The 22,092-nt window shown below is 35.1% G+C and overlaps 1 protein-coding gene across 3 annotated transcripts; it reads left to right on the forward strand.

Moving 5' to 3' along the window:
- Nucleotides 1-334: 334 nt before the first annotated feature.
- Nucleotides 335-21,866, forward strand: LOC128551435 (hemicentin-1-like). 3 transcript variants are annotated; one of them, XM_053532290.1, is made up of 10 exons: nucleotides 336-554; nucleotides 12,551-12,886; nucleotides 15,076-15,411; nucleotides 15,549-15,836; nucleotides 15,954-16,253; nucleotides 16,406-16,696; nucleotides 17,122-17,424; nucleotides 19,888-20,166; nucleotides 20,698-20,991; nucleotides 21,482-21,612. In XM_053532290.1, the coding sequence occupies exons 1-10, from the start codon at nucleotides 485-487 to the stop codon at nucleotides 21,511-21,513; spliced, it is 2,529 nt and encodes an 842-aa protein (XP_053388265.1). In that variant the 5' UTR covers nucleotides 336-484; the 3' UTR covers nucleotides 21,514-21,612. The 3 variants fall into 3 exon arrangements, with proteins under 3 accessions (XP_053388266.1, XP_053388265.1, XP_053388264.1); XM_053532289.1 differs by having other exon boundaries at nucleotides 341-554; nucleotides 21,558-21,866; XM_053532291.1 differs by lacking the exon at nucleotides 21,482-21,612 and having other exon boundaries at nucleotides 335-554; nucleotides 20,850-20,987.
- Nucleotides 21,867-22,092: the final 226 nt, after the last annotated feature.

Raw genomic sequence — 22,092 nt, forward strand, 5'->3', positions numbered from 1 at the left:
GTATTTTTTGTGCTGTCTGTATTAATCAAATATTCAATTAATATGCAGTCAAAATATTCCATTTTGTTATTAGCGTGATTAATTTCATTATCATAACTATTGTTATTATATACTTACGATTTCTGTTTAGATACAGGCTTTAACTTTAACGAATAAACAGTTCTGTATCCAACTTCCATCGGATACGGAAACAATGTCAACATGATCATCAATATTACTAACATTTTTATATAATCAATATCGTTATTGGTAATTTATTATTATCGTATTTGTCAAAGCAAGTGAAAAAATCAAGTTGAAAGTGGTTGTCTTTATCTACCAACACAGGTATGCACTTCAATACTTCTCCGTTTGAGATACAAATAAGAAAGAAATATTGCATATATAAATCAGTAGAGAAATATCCTAACAAGAACGAAAAGTGCTCGATCTACAGGATTTGTGTATTTAAAGGAAATGTAAATATGAAAATATTCTAAACAATATGATACTAGACAAACTATCTGCACACTTTTGCAAGTTGCTTATTTGGTGTACTTTGTGCCTGATGTCAGGTAAGTTTATTGTGAAAAATATTTGTAGTAAAATATTCTGAACTATGACTAGAAGTTCCGTTTCTTTTTTTTTTCAGAAAAGATACGTCAAATTTGTGTACTGAAATAGCACATAACAAAGATTCACAGAACGTACTAATGATGGCGCAAATCACGATTTAAACGTAACAGATGGAAATACACAATGCATCCATAAACATTAAAACACGTATTGTCTGATAAAAATGTAATTATCGATTTTATGCATTCATCATTAAAATTATGGCATACAGAACAAACGTATGAAAATCTTTACCCTAAATACGGGTACATATGTATAAGCGATTATAAAGATCGTATATCTATTTTCTCTGACCGCTTCGTTTGTCAAATATTAAAATTTTTCATACATTTACTGGAGTTAAAACAGGCACAGTTTATATCTTTTTAACTTCAATATTGCCCGAACTAATAATGCATATCAGTAATTAGTTTAAGGCGGTATAGCGGTAAATGTACGAGTGCGGGGGACTATTGTCCGTAAGTATTGACCTGGCACTCATTAGTCAACGTCAATATTTTCGGGCGTTTTCGTTAATTTACGCAATATTAGTATCCTGAAAGTATTTACATTACTAAAGTAACATGTAAAGTTAATCGATGACACGGTGGCGTAGAGGTAAGGTGATTGACTTCCACGCACGTTCACACGGGTTCGAAATCACTTAATGAATAGATCTTTTTTTTTTTTTTTCAATTTATTGTATTGTAATTTTATCGTTTCATTACTTTATGTGTCATATTTCATGAATTTTAATTGTTTTCTCTTGTAGTATTTATTTTCTGGAACGCTGGTGACAGATAATTTGTCTTTTTATCTAAGATACATTTAAAACAATTTTATTCCACTTTTTTACAACGGGTAAATATCTTTATTTATATGATTACTCTTAATAAATGAACCATAAATATCACGATACCTTTGATCAAATGAGTGGTATGTCTGCATAAAAAAAATTGGGGGAAAAAAGATTTGGTCAGACGTAGGACTCGAACCTACAATCCTGATACTGGCAGGTAAACGCTTTGTCCGCACAGCTACCTGCACATGCGAAAGTATATCAATTAAGATCGATATATGTAATATTTAGTTATATCGCTATTTATGTTCGGACACCGAAAATTAATTTACGGAAATATACGGAATATTAATGAGTGCCAGGTCAATACTTACGGACAATACCTCATGCAAAAGCGAATCTTTATTTATAAATACCATAAAACAAACAAACAAATACAATCGATGATTTACTGTGAGATAACTCACGTGAATTTGTCTTTTGAAATCTAGTCGTATGTTTGAATAACATAATTCTGTTCATCGGTATCTCAGTCAGTTTTCGGGGGTTGGGAAGGGGGACTTAAGGCAGACTTTTCTGTTCTAGGTTTGGGGCAATTTATCGCAATTTTCAACTGTTTTTAGATTATGCAACGGTGGGAAACTAACCGTACTAGCTTTCCAGGATTCTGTTACTGTACTGATTGTTCTCCACAGGAAACTGCATACTTTTTCATATGAATCAGAGGTGAATGGTGAATGACTTTAGATGCAATGTCTCATATCAAATCGACGCAGGGAATATACACCTCACATTGGGATCGAGCCTGGCGACCCGATGATTCAGCGATCTAAGCTGTCCCTATTGAGCTAAGCGAGTGGTTTCCCCATGTTGTCACAGGAAAAAATTTTGAAATAATTTAATTGTAAGATGAATTGAATGAAATTATTTGTACTAAATCATGTATTATTTTGCTCAACAGTTAGTACTCAGTGCAGTTAAATGTTCTATTTCAGCCATTCAGTATATCTGTTGACAGGACCTTTAGAAGTTTAAAGCGAAGAGTAGTATAGGGGCCGGTTTGTGTGTAAACAAACGGGCGCCATCTTGGATGACCTAGTTGCTATTTATAGTAAATCATTTGCATATAAGAAATGAATTCAGTACGCATGCGCAGTGGCCATTTTGAAATCTAATTTTAGACTGACATCATCTTTCTATTTTAAGAATGACTTCACTCTGCTATTTATATCTCCCAGATGTATATAGAGCTGACTTATATACCTATCTAGGGCGTGATCGCGCACATTGAGGGTCAGGTGCTCAGCCCTAGACGGGGAGATACCATGAAAAAAATATATAGATTTATCCATGACCTTAATGAATAAATACATTTGATAATAAAACGAACAGAATTAGTAAATAAAGAACGAATAAATAATAGTTTAACAATATTAGTGAAAAAAAAAATAAAAAAAATATACTTTCAAAACAAAATAATTCTAACATGTCTAATTAAATTACAGAGAAATTAAAAAGAACTATATATGAATTATATTTAAATATCATATAGATTTATCCATAAACTAATTGAATTTATACATTTTATATAAAAAGGAACTATATTGATGCACAAATAACAAATAAATAATTATTTAAAACGAAATATATATTCCATTTAAACTAAAACATAAAACATTCTTTAAAATAACTACATTATAACTGAAAATAAAAGACTACATTTTTGCTTACGATGTTTCCTTCTTGGCGTCCACTGACAAAATGACTACAATCATGAGTGTATTAACCCTAAACGCGCATGCTTGGACCTATTTTTACGATGACTTCATAAGCTATATATATATAGTTAAGATCATGAGTGAATCAAACGTGATCATGGTCAAAATGTCTAGCGTGTGTTGATTTAAGGCCGGATAGGCGGACAATAAATAGTAAACATGTCAAAATTAATCCCTGTAAAGTCGCCACAATGTCTGGCGGATACGTTAACAATAGCCTATTCAACTATCAAATTTAATCCCTTTAAAGTCGCCGTAGTGTCTGGCTTATGTTGACTTATGGACGCATGCATTAACAAAGGCCTATTGATCTGTCCAAGTTAATCCGTATATTGTGTACGGGAAGGGAGGCGACATTAGGTCTGGGTCACATATGGACCGAAGTGCCTCTTTCAAACCATCAATGATATGATGTTAAAGAACATTTTTCTTAAACAATTGCCAACATTTTTAATGACCATCCAGAGTTTTAGAACCGGTAAAGGACTTTTTAAGAAGGTTGCTAAAAATCATCAAGAATAAGACGTTTTAGTGTCCATTTTTACATTTTGGGTATCTGACATTTTTGAAAAGCCTATAGGGTGCACTTTACCGTAAACTAGGTGCCAACCGGAAATGAAGTCATTAAATTTCAAAGTCATCGTACAGGCTCGGGACCGATGCCGTTAGAAAGATCTTTTCGAGTAGGTTCAGAAAATATGTACAATTATGCGTCTATCTCTATCCGTTTTCCAGATATTGAAGTTAAAACCAGAATCATTCATCCGGAAACACCCGACTTCACGCCTTTTATTATTAAAGATAACCTAGGCATGTTGGGTATCTAATCGAAGGTCTCGACTAGTACTATAAGTTGGTACACTCAAACTGGAAGTGAAATCAATCACGCGTAAAATTCAAATTTTTTGCGCGTTCCTAGACTCGAACCTGGTCAAGTAAGGTACCATTGGAAAGGTCCTTACAAGAGAATTCGTAAAATGCATACTTTGATCATTGTATTTCCAAAAGGAACCGAATAATTAGCCAAAATCACTCAAGCGTTACAACCCTGCTAACTCCTTCATTATTGAACAAAAGCTAGGCATGTAGGGTATCTAACTAAAGGTCTCGACAAGTACTATAAGGCACTAAACTTAAACCTCAAATAAAACCACTCATGCTTAAAATAGAACATTTTAACCTCTTTTTTGTATAAAAAGAACCATTTGAGAGAAAGTGTTTAATAATGATATAATTACGTACTGTCTTTGGCTTGATCAATCATTAAAACGATATGAGAATAATTGATATTCTACTTGTAAAATGAAATTATAAGATAAGATATTACCTACTCCTCGATATCTCGCGCTAAAATGAACCAACACAAGTGTGACACTCTTAGTACCTAAGTCTGTGCAGGATTTTACAAGACCATACATGAAATTCAACCTTCAGCGGACATTAAGTATTAATATTTTTTGACTTGAGACCGGCTTAAGATAATGTATGAAAGAGAACTGGCCAATGTTGACACTAATACTTTGATAACTGTAAAAGCGGATTAAATTTCGGTCAATTTTATGACTTTTAGGAGAAACTTATAGAAACGAGTATTTTGTGTTATAAACTTTTATAGTCCTTTAGGATGCTGTCTTAAGTACAGATAGGTTCTAGAAAGCCTATTTCGACCATTCTAGGAAATCGTCAAGATTTTCAATAAACAGAAATACAGTTAACAGTTTTTCCCATTTCGTGACACACTTCCTATTTATCAATTCTGAGATGTTAATTTCATGTGATAGAATTCATAAAAATCTTTCATTTACATCCCACATTCTCGATTCAATTTTCAACCGTTATCGAGTTATGACGTAACAGCGATTTTTAAACCTTGTTTCTTAAACTTTGCAATAAACTCTTGAAACAGGTAGCATTGGAAAGATCTCGTCGCATAGGTTCAGAAAATGTATAGATATATACCTCTATCTAGATCCGTTCTCAAGATAGTGGCGTTTAAAGATTGAAGTGACGTCATTGAAAACGTTTTTGAGCGGTAAATTGAAATTTCGCAACCAAAATTTTCAAAATGTAATTTCTCCTCTATTTGTGGACCGATTTTAATGATCTTGGTGTCAGACCAAAAGGCTTGACGAGACCCAAGTGTTGGTAGCATACAACCGGAAATAAAATCACTCGTGCGTAAAATATCGCTTTTCTCCTTTATTACTCAACTGACTATACCCGTGCTTGGTATCCTACGAAAGGTTTTGAGTAGTACTATTCCATTGTTTGCACTAAAAGAATATGGGGTCACTCACGCGTAAAATGCGTCAAAGTAAGCTTACCTGATCCTTACACTTTGAGATCAAAAATGACAATGAACGAATTCACAGGGTAAAGTAAAATAAATGGAGTCAGAGCAGTGTTCTGATTAGTCAGTAAAGGTTATAGCAATGCTCTGATTGGCTAGCGATATGACGCATTCTGATTGGTTTAATTCTCAAAGAAAGGCTATCGTACATGTTAAAACTTGTCATACCAACAACTCCTCCTCATCCTCCTCCGAGCCCGCCCGCTAAGTTCAGTAGGTAAGAGCGTTGGTCTACGGATCGCGGGGTCGTGAGTTCGATCCTCGGGCAGGGCGCATGTTCTCCGTGACTATTTGATAAACGACATTGTGTCTGAAATCATTAGTCCTCCACCTCTGATTCATGTGGGGAAGTTGGCAGTTACTTGCGGAGAACAGGTTTGTACTGGTACAGAATCCAGGAACACTGGTTAGGTTAACTGCCCGCCGTTACATGACTGAAATACTGTTGAAAAACGGCGTTAAACCAAAAACAAACAAACAAATCATCCTCCTCCTCCTCCACTCCTCCTCCTCCTCCACCACCTCCTCCTCCTCCTCCTCCACCTCCTCCTCCTCCTCCACTCCTCCGCCTCCTTCTCCTCCACTCCTCCTCCTTCTCCTCCTCCTCCTCCTCCTCCTCCTCCACTCCTCCTCCTCCTCCTCCTCCTCCTCCTCCAACACCTCCTCCTCCTCAACTCCTCCTCCTCATCCTCCTCCACACCTCCTCCTCCTCCTCCTCCTCAACTCCTACTCCTCCTCCTCCACACCTCCTCCTCATCCTCCACACCTCCTCCTGCTCCTCCCCTCCTCCACTCCACCTCCTCCTCCTGCTCCTCCTCCTCTTCCTTCTCCTCTGCCCCAAGAAAGCGTAAGAATGGCAAACAGTATAAAGCAGCGTCTTTTTGATAAAAGATACTTACATCGGTTTCACAAATGCATCAGTGTCCTGTGTGCCATCAGTCTTTCTCCCGGATTGACAACATGCGGAGACATCAACGTTATGTCCACGGAAATGACGAAGCCACTGACAGTTTTTCACCGCCATTACAAACATGGGACATCTCAAGAGAGACGACGTTTCAACATCCATTTTCTATGGTCGTTTCAGGACCAAGTGGTAGTGGAAAAACTGAATGGACAAGAAAACTGCTATCATCAAATCTTGTAAGACCTCAGCCTCAGCGTATCATATGGTGTTTTGGACAATGGCAACCATTGTATGATGAACTTCAGCGTGAAATCCCCGGTGTCGAATTTGTACAAGGTATTCCAGACTACTTGAATGATTCCCAATATATAAATGTTAGTCAAAGGAACTGCTGGTCTTTGACGACTTGATGACTGAAGCTAAATGCGATCAAAGAATTGCTGATCTCTTTACCAGGGAAGTCACCACAGGAACATATCTGTCGTATATCTCACCCAAAATTTGTTTCCTCAAGGTAAAGCCTGCAGAGATATCGCTTTGAATACGCAGTATCTGGTGCTATTTAATAATCCTATTGATAGACAGCAAGTGGCTACATTGGCAAGAAGAATATATCCTTCGTCTAGTAACATCTTTATGAAACGGTTTGAACGAGCGACATCAAAACCTCACGGTTATTTAGTAATAGACTTAAAATCCAGCACCAGGAACAACACCGTTTACGTGAAAACATTTTTGAGGGCAACCACTCCAGAAAGAGAAAACGAACAGATGATGAATATAAACAAGAAGACTATTTCAATGGTGAAGGATACTTATCTGATAAAAATGATGACAAGGCTGAAGATGAGGAGGAAGATTCTGATGACAATGATGATGATGATAGTAATGATGAAACAGAAAATAGAAATAATGATACTTTTGTAAAGAAACGATCTTTGATCAAGGGACCTCCAGGTAAACGTAGAAAAGTTGAGATTATAGAAGAGCGATCACGCCGTGAGATATGGGATAAGCGTTTTCAGGATCCTCTCAGACAATCTGTTAAAGAACAATTTAAAGCTAAAGTTAACAACTATACAGAACAAGGGCTCTCTTTTAAAGAAGCGTACCGTCGCACTGCTAATGATGAATTGCCTCAATTAAGAAAGAGACTGAGACAAAATTATGCCCGATTTCTGATTGACTTTTATGAGCTACAAAACGACCCTATTCAGCAGCAGATTCTACAGTCGGCTAAAAAACTCAGAAGTCAGCACGGCATGACTGTCAAAGAATCTGTTCGGCAAGCCATTGCCCTTAGAAAAGACCTATTTGATGAGTTGTGGCCCGATCATAAAAGCAAAGAAGAATATTCAATGGATGATAATAAAGAAAGTGATGACGATCAAGAATCGGATGATGATGAATGAACGCTGTAAGAAGGATTGGCGTGCTTTACCTTTCATCATGTCAAAATGGGTTCCATAGAGGTATACGATTATAAACAAGAAAAATGGGTACCGGATAAACCGGACCCGGAAAAATGGATACAACACTTCAAAGATATGTGTATCCTGATCATATGGGCCGTTACATCGTGGGTAGCGGTGCTCATCTTAGAAAAATGGCTGAACTAAAAGAGAAACAAGAAAGGAAAGCACAAGAACAAAAAGGGGAAGATCTTCTCGTAGTAAAACTTGTGACACCCGTAGCCCAAGCGGTTGATATTGCTAGGTCGGAAATAAGACGGGCACTAAAGCATAGTGATCTAAAGCGACATAGGGATACATTGGACACACCTATGAGTCGTGATTTAGACAGCCCACGAAGTAAGAAATATTGCCAAAATATGACCCAAGATACTCTGGATTGGAACACCTTTACATTTTAAAATGAATAACTATGAACTCGAGGAAATGTTAAAAAAGTACCCTGTGACAATATGTGCTGCGGATCAACTTCAGATACGTAGAGGACAATACGTCATCTCAAATACAGACACGAGCCAGGGATCAGGAAAACATTGGGTGGCCTTTTATTTTCCAAAAAGTGGACACGACGAATTTTTCGGTTCACTAGGTAATAGACCAGAGCACTACAAAGTTCATTTTGAGCAAGTGTTAAAGAAGCGTTACTGGATGAACTTCAGTCAAATACAGGATACATATTCAAACATATGCGGGCTGTATTGTGTATATTACATTATTAACCGATGTTCTGGACGTAAAATGAAGGACATTGTAAAACCGTTTGATGTGTATTGCAAGAAGTTGAATGATGACTTTATTTTGTCTTATTTTAGTTGATACATGTAACCTGTATTAGTGATACAAGCTTTGGCAATAAAAGATTGAAAGAACAATATGTCTTTGTTATTTATAACCCATACCATTGAATTTGATTTGAAAGAAAAGATGAAGCGTCAGTAGATGTTGTGGTGTACACAAATAAAACAACATATTCCTTTATTGTATTTTATTTCTTCAACATCACTTCACAAATTGATATCATGCTTCGCAATAAGCGTCTCTAGCAGTTCTAAATGAAGAATTGCATCAATAATATCTACAGATTTCGTAAGTAAAATAAGATTATGTTTATTAGTCTTCTCTTGGACTGGAAACCAATCGTATAGAAATTCTTGGCCACCACCTCGTATCGCATCGTTGACATAAAGCGCTATTTCCTCGTTCTCAGGAATATAAGTCATCCAGTTACTTTCACTGATCGCCTCAATACTCAAATTCATCTTATGAAATCGAATCATGTCGATCAAAGTGTCTTTAAAAGATATAAAAGTGCGCTTTTGCTTTAACCACTGTTTTGTGCCTTCTTAGGGAAACTTTTGTGTTGTTATTTTACTAAGAACCATTCTATACGGCTCATAGTCCAACATGTAATATAACGGTATGTAGGGTCTTTCTGCACAGTCGGAAAATATTTTTCTACAGAGATCCGATGATAACACATCCATCCTTTATTCGTTATAAAACTGTCTCTTTAGCCTGTCCTTCATACACATTTTGATCAACACAAATCAGCAAAGAATTCAAGTCTGACACGCATTTAAATCTACCAGTTTCTGTTTGCATGATGATCACAGAGCACAGTAAGTACATCTATGTAGATATTTTTGGGTCCTTCAGGTTCCGTACTGATGTTACAGGGCCAATAGGAATTTGGTTGCAGGCTATGTTTGCACCACTTTAGTTCTATTTTCGGATGATATTTGCTCATGTAGTTTCGGAGCATGTACATCCATGTGGAGAAATTCATATCAAATTCAATTCTCGTTTTTGTTATGTCCTTGTACTTAACATAGAGACACCCTTTTGATTCCAGAAAGTCGCGTAAAGCCACTCAATGTCTATCAAATAATGACCGCCAGGCAAACTGTCCCACATGTCCCTATAATGGATCATCAGTGTGAATGATGGAGAAGTCTACATTTAAATTCGTCCTGTTTCTTATATAGGCTGTTATTAATTCTACAAAAGTGTCTGTGGAAATCCCAAGATGCACTTTACTGAAATGCGCTTCATAAATCCATACTTTGTGATGTACTGGACACACTTCCTTTAGGTCAGCAGCGAAGGAATTCATCATATTCTCGAATACTCCCGAACTATTTTCCATGATTTCAGTTCTGAGGTCAGAATGATTTTGTCTGATGAATGCGCTATTATATACTTTTCATTCGAGGTATTTTTTCGTAACAGTGGTCATTTCTATTGATTTTGATTGGCCGATTAAAAATAGTAATACTGGTTTAAACTAGTCAAACTTGAACCATCAAAGAATGGACAAGTTGCAAAAAGTACCTTTGTTAGAGGATTAAATCTTTATGTCAATACTTCTATTGATAAAATCAATATCCATTATACTGCGTCCGGCCTTAAGTCAATACAAGCCAGACACAACGGCGACTTTAAAGGGATTAAATTTGACATTTGAATACGCTATTGTTAGCGCATCCGCTCTTAAATAAATACAAGCCAGACATTGTGGCGACTTTAAAGGGATTAACTTTGACATGTTTACTTTTTATTGTCCGTCTATCCGTCCTTAAATCAACACACGCTAGACATTCTGACCATGATCACGTTTGATTCACTCATTATCTTAACTAAATATAGCTTATGAAGTCATTATGAAAAGTAGGTATGAGCATGCGCATTTAGGAATAATACGCTTATGATTGGAGTCATTTTGTCAGTGGACGCCAAGAAGGAAACATCGTAAGCAAAAAAGTAGTCTTTAATTTTCAGTTAACGTTATTTCTAACGTAGCTATCTTAAATAAAGCTTAATGGTTTAAATATAATGCTTTAAATTATTTTTAATAAGTTCTTTATTTATCATACAATGTATATTACGTTATAGATAAATCTATATGATTATTAATTAAACATTATTAATATATAGTTTTTGTTTTCATCTCCCCGTCTAGGGCTGAGCACCTGACCCTCAATGTGCGCGAACACGCCCTAGATAGGTATATAAGTCAGCTCTATATACTTCCGGGAGATATGAATGGTAGAGTGAAGTCATTCTCAACATAGGAAGATGATGTCATTCTAAACATAGAATTCAAAATGGCCGCTGCGCATGTGCAGTGAATTCATTTCTTATATGCAAATGAGTTACTATTTATAGTAATTAGGTCATCCAAGATGGCGCCCGTTTGTTTACACACAAACCGGCCCCTATACTACTGCGAAGAAATTCCTGACATATTGTGTAGCATGTCTGTACCTTGTTGTACTGTACTAGCAACACAAGGCAACAGTGTGTACAATACAATAGTTCTATTTGTGTACATTAATGTGTACCATTGTATGTATACATATTAATACGTTTACAATTCTCCATCACGCTAAATTTTTAAACATGCAAAGTGAATCAGTCATTAACAGACATACCCGTTTCTATAGCTGTATAATTTAGACGAAAGTATTCAGGGACTTTATCTGATAAGGCCAAATTACTTAAATATCGATTTGTATTTCTTTCTGGAATATATATCTAGAGTCATGATATGACTAGCAATGCTAATATCATCACAACCATATTTTGTTAAAGTCATGATTTAGCGCCACGTATACATCTAAAAATAGCGCTTATGAATTTGATCAAAATGTTTAACTTATGGTAGATCTGCACGTTCAGATTGATTTTTTTCTGCAATGTAAAATTTGAATAAACTGTTGTTTTTCAGAACAGAAGATACTTAGTAAATTCAGCAAATAAAAAAAAGTCGTGTGCTTGAATTTTTGCCAGAACATTTTCGCGAATAGAAATGTTTCTGCAATGTAGATTTTAATAAAACATCTAACGATTGTATATAAACATGTGACCTATAAAATAGTGGTAAAAATGTATAGGTCCGTGTGATATTTGACAATGATTAATTTAAACCGCACATTTCACTCTAATTTTAAGGCATTAATTTGAATTATTTAACGTGTCAGACCTTTTAATATCTTATTTAACTTTAGAAAGATAGTAAAAGTGCAATTGTAATAAATTTACTCACAGGTTGCCATTAATTCATAAAATGATTTTCATTTCTGGTCGCTGAATCCAGGCTTTATTTTACGTTTTCGGGATAAATGACGTAACACCATCACTTCCGGCCCATCAAACGTGCATATCTACCTTAATAGAATGTTTGAAATGAAATGTCACATTGCACGACTCTAGATTTATATACAAGCACACTGAGTTGGATATTCGCTTTGCAGAATAATTCGCCATCAATTCTGCTCAAATGAACTCTTCCGCAAGACGTATTACTATCTTCGGTCCTGGTGTGTATAAACAAAAGCGTGCGACGACCTACCATTTGGCGCCATGTATGCGCGAAGAAATTCTTCTATCATATTTAATCTAAATTCAACAATAAAAGACATATCAAAATCGAAAATATTTATAACAAAATAGTGTTTGAACACAATTTATACACTTGGGCGGTTATACATCGTTCGAAATAATTTCACTCGGACTGCACCACCGTAAGATTAACACGCCAAACAAAGAACCGTCTCTCGTGTATAGAATAGTGTTAAACCAAGTTTTTTTCTATTAATTATTTCTTCATTATTTACTGTTGTAATTCAAACCATTTTTATATTTAATCAGGGGTTTTCTGCCAGATTGTTAAATTAACACCTGAAGTAGCAGAAGTTATAGAGAACGGAAGTGTTTCATTAACGTGTGGGTATAATGGTACAGAAGAGGTAACAAGCTCAAGATGGATATATTCTGCTGCATCTACTAACCCTGTTATAGTCCAGGTTGATGGAAAGTGTGTTGCTGCTGGCTTTTTAAACAATACGAATCTATATAAATGGACATGCCACGGAAACAACTCATTTTCTTTAACATTGAAAAAAGTCGAACGACAAAATCATGGCGAAGCATGGAGCTGTCGGCAAACAAATATTGAGAGCAATACGGTTTCAGTCTATGTAAAAGGTTTGTGTTCAGTCCTTTACACAATCTGTCCTTGCACTTTTGCGTATATATATATTATGATCACATTCATGTATGTACAGATGATGGGTATCTCTTTAGGGCCTACTTTATTAGGATACGGCTGTGACCTTTGGATCTTATATTATTTTGTCGTTTTCTTTCAAATTTCTAGCGCTACCTTTATAGATACAAAATATGTACTAGTGTAGACACAGTCATTAATAAACATAATGCATGTTTTTAAAAGATAGCATTTTTAATAGGAGAAACCCCCCAAAAAAGCAATATAATTTGGTTCATGAAAATAAGATGAACGATTACCAATAGATAACACGCAATGTGACAATAACTGTAAGATATGTGTAAAATATGTATTTCGATTACTTGTCCTTGAACTGCAATACAGCAATACTTAAGAACATATTGTTCAAAATATTTGAAACCTATTTGACTGGTGCACTAAATTATAACGATCTTTGCCCTTCGGTAAATTCAAGAAATAGTAATTATTGTAAGTTTAATATATATTCGTGATTATGTATCCAAAATTTTACCTGATTTTGTGATATCAGATATGAATTCTTTTGTTATCAGTTTAAAATCAGAATTTGAGATGACCTTTAATATTTGAGAATATCATTTTGCGCATTGACTAAAATATTGATAGCATAATAGAAATTTATAATAACCAAGAGTGCTAGAATGTCACAATATACGCCCGTCATGTAGATGTTACAGTAAAATATATTTTGGTAGACAGTAAGCCTAAACAATGACAAAAAATAAAGAATAAGCTATGTATAATAGCAACAAGGGGAAGTAAGTCCATAAGAAATCTGTATTTTGATTTTCTAAATCCACAAAAAATCCTTACCAGGTAGCGATACTTTAAATTACACCTGAAATTTTAAATGTTGTACCACAGAAAAGTGGCCCGGTTTTTCCCTACGGTCAATTTTAAAAACGTTACAATATAAGTTATTTATAGTAACAACAAAGATAATTTAAAATTAATCTTAGAAAAAGTTCTAAGTCCACTGAAAAATCCTAACAAGGTAGCGATAGGTAAAAATACACCAAAAAATGGAAATAACATGCATGTTGTACTTAAGAAAAGTGGTCTTGATTTTTCCCTACGGCCAGTAATAAAATAGAATACAGTATAAGCTATTTATAGTAACATCAGTGGGAAGTAATTATTAACTACGGAACTGGTTCTTGCGCAGGACACTCCGTCTCATGCTGGTGAACATTTGTGCAAAGTTAGATCAAAAGCACTCTATGCATGAAGGAGAAATGCTCTGGACAAAGTCATTCTTGTATTATAGATTCTGCCATGTGACCTCTAAGAGTGACCTTGACCTTCAACCTATGGACTTGTTCTTGGGCATGACACTCCGTCTTATGTTGTTGAAAATTTGTGCCAAGTGACATGAAAATACCTCTATGAATGAAGAAGAATTTCTCCGGTCGTTTGACCTTTAAGTGTGACCGTGACCTTAGATATAAGGACCTGGTTATTGCACATGACACACCGTCTTGTGATGGCGAACTATTGTGCCAAGTTACATCAAAATCTCTTTATGTATGAAGAAAAAATGCTCCGGACAAAGTTATTCTTGAATAAGACATTTGACCTCTAAGGTTGACCTTGACCATAGACAAAGGGACCTGATTCTTGCACATGACACTCCGTCTCATGATGGTGAACATTTGTGTCAAGTTACATCCAAATTCCTCCATGCATAAAGACGAAATGCTCCGGACAATGTTTGTAGATGCCACCCGCCCTACCACCCACCAGGGGCGTTCATATTGACGAATAAAATGGGTATTCAAACGGCAATCGCGTTCATGTATTTATTTAGCAAAATAGGCTGGTTTTGTAAGATTATATTCCTGTAAAATGTTGGTATTTTTGTCTTGTTTGACTTTTTGGATAACAAATTTTTACACCTTATTGCTGATCGGTGAATAAAGACACGAACCCATGTCTATATACACAGTAAGGCATCCATTACCTCTGTCTAGTAGTCTTTGCAATTTGAAAAAAAAAAAAAAAAAACAAGAATAACGTCTTTGAATGAAGAAACATCTAGTGTAGATATGCACACAACAAATTGCTAATTTGATCGTTGTGTATTGGCATTGGTTGCTTGAAAAACACTTATTTCATTTGTCCTTGACAGTACCAGTTAACGAAGCTGAAATCACTACACCTAAGAGGAATGTAACAACACTGTCAGAAAACTCGAATGGAACATTCATTTGCACGACATCCCCAGCAAGACCGGCGGCGACAGTCACATGGTTCCTGGATAAAAGTACAGCTCAACTGGACAGAATACAAATTTTACAAAATGTGTCACAGTTCAACACAACAAATAATGAAGGACTAATGTATACAACTGGAAGGTTGGTGTACGTACCAACTAGAAAAGTGAATGGATGGCTTTTGTACTGCAATGCAAACAACTTACATAATCAAAAGGTGGAATCGAATAGGGTATTACTGAACATTACTCGTAAGTGTATTAATATAGTGGGCAAATTTGAAATATATGAACTGTCCTTTTTGTTATTTTGTTAATATAAACCTACTTTAATACAGAATATGTTATGTCATATTATGTACTAAATGTTGTTTAATGTAATCTTTCAGATCCACCTGATAGTCCACCAGACATTCGAGGTTTTCAAAACAACAGCATGTACCGAGTGATAGAGAACACTGTGGGACAACTGTCTTGTTCTGTAGCTGGTGGTAATCCGTTGTCAACCATAAGCTGGGAATGCTTTAACGAAACATGGGAAATCTCATCTGAAGGAGAAACCGTCACAGCTGAAGTTACATGGACTGCCTCTAGAAATCAGACGGGTCCGTGCTTATGCAGTTCAATGCACATTGAATCTGGAAGTGAGCTTGTAGTCGTTTATGTGGACGTGTTGTGTAAGTCAGTTTACAGTTCTCTACAAGTAATTCTGAAATTGAATCAATGCTTTAGTATTTAATAAGTGACATAAAATTAATAAAGTGTTTGTGTTTTCATAATATAATGTATTGCAGATCCACCGCCAAGTCCAACTATAGAAGTAAGTAATGTCACTGTTCCTTCTTCTGGAAACATAAGAATCATCAGACATAATACCTTATCTATAAGTTGTAACAGTTCAAGTAATCCAACACCAAGTTTCGAATGGACAATGCCAGATGGGACAATCAGTCAAGGTCAAAAGTTAACTGTTGCCAACGTCCAGACGAGTAATGAGGGGCGTTACCTTTGCACAGCGAAAAATGCAATGAATGCTTCAGGTGGTGATATTGTTACGGCTACTAATATCTCCTATGTGGACATGAAATTGTTATGTAAGTTTAACGTTTTGAACTGACCTTATAGGTGTTACTATTACAGATTTGTTTTATATCGCGTCGTCGTATTGATGTTTTAGTCAGTAACTTGTAACTATGGTAAATTTAAGTTGATGATACACATTTACTTTAAATACCTCGTGTTTCAGATCCACCGACAACGCCATTATTTCGATATAGAAACCTCAGCGGTCCTCTTATTGGTAACATGTCTATGGATATGGTTCTTGGTGATACGTTTACTGTAGCATGTTGTTCAAACGGACAACCCCAGCCCGACTACAGCTGGAGTAACCAGACAGAACAAAGTCAAATATTAATAGTTACGTCGTTATCAAGTGATATTGCAAGAACATGTATAGCAACAAATGTAATGAACGAAACAACTGGAGAAAACCGGGAAGGACAGGCAAAAGCGGCGCTTTCAGTATTTGTACTATGTATGTATACTCACGCATAAATAAAACAGCCGGTATTAATTTTATATGTAATGTTTCGTTTAAATTCTAATGTAGTATTTATTCATATTTCATGTGCCTTAAAAGTTTCGCATAAACGCACAACATTTCTATGATAATGCAACAACTATCACAAGTAAAGAGGTTTTCAAATATTTTGACTATGGTTGATGAAGTTATTATCATGATCTGTATTTTTTTCTTTCCGGGTAAATGACATTCATGTTGTAGGTAAACGCCACCTTAAAATAGCTTTAAGTGTGCTTAACGTCCATATTTATTTACTTTCTTATACATATATATTTTTGTGCACTATGGATAAAAAGCAGATAGTTACAAGTTTACAGTTTCAACGACAATGTTGTTGATAGTGTTTACATATTGAATATATATATTTTTTATTTCAGATCCACCTATTGCACCGATAATACGATTTTTAATGGATGCCAGTAACTATATCGATGTAACGGACATGATCAGTGTAATCGAACAAAGTTCGTTTACGTTATCATGTAACACATTGAGCAAACCAAAGTCATCCTATTCTTGGTACGGTCCATTGACGTCGACCTCATCAGAGTTAATTCTTCAAAATATTAAAAGACAACACACAGGAAGATACAGTTGTCATGCATTTAATACGATGAAGCGGAGCTTTGGTATCACGGAAAGAGGGGAAAATAATACAAGCGTGCATATGAATATATTATGTAAGTAAGCAGTATAACCTCGTTTTTTAGACAACCAATAGTGTTTTTTTCAACATACTCTTAATTGCCGGGCCGTTTAAAAGTCCAGTAATAGTAACCCTGGCAAATATTCGTAATCTGGCAGATGTCGTCTACCTCTGTCTAGTATTTTACTTAGCTAAATATCGGCACACATACTGGCAAAATATTTTATCGTTATACTGTAGAACTAAATCGCGAACAAACATTTGAAATACTATACATACAATTGTACATATATCATTTATCATACAGATACATTTGAGTGAAGGGGCCTCCGTTGTCGAGTGGTTAAGGTTGCTGACTTGGAATCACTTGCCCTTTACCAATGTTTGTTCGCGCCTCACTCGGGGCGTTGAATTCTTCACGTGAGGAAGCCATCTAGCTGGCTTATGGAAGGTCGGAGGTTCTATCCAGGTGCCCGCTTATGATGTAATAATGCACGGAGGGCACCTGGGGCCTTCCTCCACCTCCACCATCAAAGCTGGAGCCATTTGACCTATAATTGTGCTGGTGCGACATTACCCCCCACCCCTCCCACCGCCAAACCACACCAACACACACAAAAACGACAACAAAAACAGCTGAGTGAATATTTCAAAACTATTTCCAATAACAATATCAACATAAGATATACTGAACTGCCATTTGAAGTTATCTAAGTCTGATTATGTATAAAATGCTTTGATCGTTAAGAAATATTCAAGTTTAAAATAGCAATATATTTACTGTTAAGGAGGTAGGTTACCTTGATATTTGTATGTGCGCATGTCCAACCAGAAGCTAATGTGACGATTTACGACGACGTTTACGACAAACTATAAATGTGTTTGTAAATCCATTCTTCTTGAAATAAATCATGAACCTGCCTCCGATCTTATGTTTAATAATTTAATAATTTAATAATGCAGAAATAATGAATGAATTGCCGCAGAAACGCTTCAAAACATTGTTGCCTTAAAATGTCGTCATTAACGTCATGACGTTACGTGTCAATTACCGCGCAAAATTAATAGCATTTATTTTGAAAGTACGTTATTCTGTGCTTTTTCTTTATTTGAACTATTTTTAAACAGCCATTATTTGCTGCAATGCTTTATTAGTCTTTTACTCTGAAAAATAATCAATATTTTGCTTCTTTTATGTAATTATATTGCAATGTTATGCGGAATGTAAGAAAATGGATGATGTTAACTGATGTGATTGGGAATATAGTTGGGTGAAAGGTAACTTATTACGGCCATTTACAAATAAAAATTGGGCAGTTTGATTTGTTATACCTATTTCCCAGTTTCCGTTGATAATTTGTTACTTAAATACTAAAACTAAGCTCTAAAATTGTTCAAATTTCAGTTTAAAATTGTGATATCTTGAATTAAATTGGTGTTACCATGGAAACGAAGACCGTGACCTATATGTCTAATTGTAAAATTCAAAAGCGTTGACACTGGTCTGTTTAAGGAACATAGCTTCCGCTCTTTATTTTCATTTCAACAATATCCATGAGAATAATAGCAGCATGCAGAACGATTTTCCGGTAAAAATATCAGATGACGGGCACTGCTGTAAGTATTTTAAGCTGTGAAATTTGTTTAAATAAATGCAATTCATACGAAAATATTACTTACGTTAGAAATAAGATGTTTTAAGCTACATTAACAAGAAAGATACTTTTATATAATAATTTTCATAAGTAATTATGATAAAAAAACAACATATCAGCTATTTTAAACATCTCTGTTGCCATGGTTACTCTAAACTTTAAGAAAAACAAAGTACCATGTAAAGTTCTTGGTATTTTGCTAATCATATTACCCAAATAATCCATGTTGGTCAGTAACAGAATGGCACTGAAGCCGTCGAAAAAACGCATTTTCATACATAATTGTTGAAAAAATGAGAGAAAATGCGTTACCATGGAAACACGAGCCCCGCGACATATACATTTTAAGCTTTTATTAGAAAACTAATGCGCATACTAGTAAAACTATTAATTATGCAGACTTCTACGGATAACAATGAAACCAAAATACACTGAAAAGTGTTAAATATCCGTATTTTCCTTCTTCTTTCAATATAAAATACCTTAAGATGGTCATGTACTTCAAACCTGGATAAAAATTGTACTTGAAGGGACAGAGATAAACGGATTTGAGATTGTAGCAGTTAAAACATTAAATTACATGAAATACAGAAAATTGCTGCGGTTCAACTAATTTGAATTTGCCCTGGTAACAAGGTAACCTACCTCCTTAACAAGTTTCTTTGCGAAATTTAAAAAATGGTTACTTCTAAGCAATATATCCGTTCAAAGGCGGCCTTAATTTAATGTAGGTATTAAGGCGAGGTGCATGTCTTTATGCAAGGTGCATACATTTGTGATATGTAATGAACACTAATACAGTAATTTTCGTTTTGGTTAAAGTGCCGGCAGTGTAATTTCAGATAAGCCTGGAATAGGCAGTCTTCAAAATCAAACTGTAATTGAGGGTGCTTCTCTGAATATAACTTGCCCAGTTTTACACGGTAATCCGGATGTTCTGGCAGTTCATTGGACAAGGGATGGTGACGATAGATTATGGCATAAACAGCACTTAGTTATTCAGACAGTTTTACGTAATGACTCGATGATGTACACGTGTACAGTAAACAATACTATGGAACCAACTGTAGGGGATCTTACAGACGGACGAACAAGCAAACAGTTTCACCTAAATGTTCTATGTACGTAAATACTGTGTCTTCATATATCATACAAAATGCTGTGTTTTTTTAAAAACATAATCAGACTTAAGAATATAACTTTTCATATTACTCTCTAATGTTAAGTGACCATGGGGTTTATATATACAATGCATGCGTCGCTTACATAATACTAGTTATAGTGTATTAATTTCGGCATACAAATGTTATAGCATTTAATTCAATTAATGAGAGTTTTGTGCAAAGATCGATTTGTTATATAATTATGCAAATTTTAATTTTAAACACTGCCGTCTCAATTTAAACTTATCCAAAAATTTACAACCGTTTTTTTTCACCACTTTATTAAAGTATTTATGCACGGTCTGCCATTGTGATGAATTGAAAATTTTATTAACAGATATAGCCATACAAACCATGCTGATGTATCAATTCAGATAATAAAACGGTTGTGCAATAATCAATGTTTTTAGTTTTTATCTTTTCTCTCAGGGAATGCCGATATTTTCACGGAGTTAATCCAAACCTGTCAATTAAAACAATTAATTACAGATAAGGCAAGTGTGGTAGATTTCTCCGTGGATGGATATCACGGGCATAACCCTGTAACTATAGACGAGAATACAACTGTTAAATTTAGATGTAACATCGACAGTAACCCGAAGTCAACTATAACTATATATTTCATGGACCTTATCTTAAAGACGACCGAGGATGATGCGCTAGCACTTGTATATATGCGTCAGTTTGCCGGATGTCTTCATGCTGGAGTATATGTATGTACAGGAATGAATGAATATAATTATGTAGAGCCGTCTAAGAAATATCTCACCTTGAATGTCAAATGTAAGTTGAAAATATAGATTATTGTATTACCATTTCACTTTAAAGAAATGTACTCATCAATTTAGTTGGTTAAAGTAATAAGCAATATGTCTCTCTGCGTAGTAGAGGAACGTCGGTAATCTTAGCTAATAGGTAATGACGAGCCGCTTTTTTCTAAAGATAATTCAAAGACTCATTTAAAATAAACAAGTTTTAAGCTTTGTTAGATATAAGCACATACTTTAATTGGTTGAGTTAAAAGTTTGTAGCATTATCATAAATCAATCAGTACTGAAATATCTGGACTATTCATTTAGGAATATTAGAATATTTTTATCGTTTGTTTTATAGCATTTTAATAAATCAATCAGTACTGAAATATCTGGACTATTCATTTAGGAATATTAGAATATTTTTATCGTTTGTTTTATATTTGTTTTTAGATATTTTACTTGGCTACTAAAGTCACAGGAAATGTAATGTTTAATATATGTGTAAATGTTTTATAAAGCTGAGAGTCACACACAATGTTATAACATTTAACATGTAATTGAAAACGCTTGGCGCTGAGTATCATTCGTTGCTAGGTTTCCCTCGTCCATCACCGACAGTAAAGATACAAGATAGAATATTTACTGCTGAACAAGTTCCTGTTACCCTGAGTTTCACAGCATTAGCCTACCCTGTACCAGATATTTCTGATTACAAATGGCGGAGATATGTTGGGTCTGTGTGGATATCTTTAGCAACCAGTGACAACATTGTTATCAATACATCTGGACTACAGTCAAATCTTACAATTACTGAGGTCGGACAATCGGACTAATGGACGTATCGTCTTGAGATTGAAAACCCCATTGGAATCTTTGAGCAAATATTTACAGTTGGACCCGAAGGTTTTTGAACGAAATTAACCTCATTTCAAGTTTAAGATTAGATCCCCCCAGAAAAATTACTTTTGAAAGAACATACACGTGGTAACACATATATGTTGTATTTATATTGTAGTTGCTTTTCGAATTCGTTAAAGTATTCCCCGAGGCCTTGATCTGAAGAATCAAACCATCACATTTATGTCGCTTTTTCAATTTTAAGGACTGCGATATTACCGATAAATGGTCT

This window comes from Mercenaria mercenaria, unplaced genomic scaffold (genome assembly GCF_021730395.1).
Source record: "Mercenaria mercenaria strain notata unplaced genomic scaffold, MADL_Memer_1 contig_1086, whole genome shotgun sequence".
Lineage (NCBI taxonomy): Eukaryota > Metazoa > Mollusca > Bivalvia > Venerida > Veneridae > Mercenaria > Mercenaria mercenaria.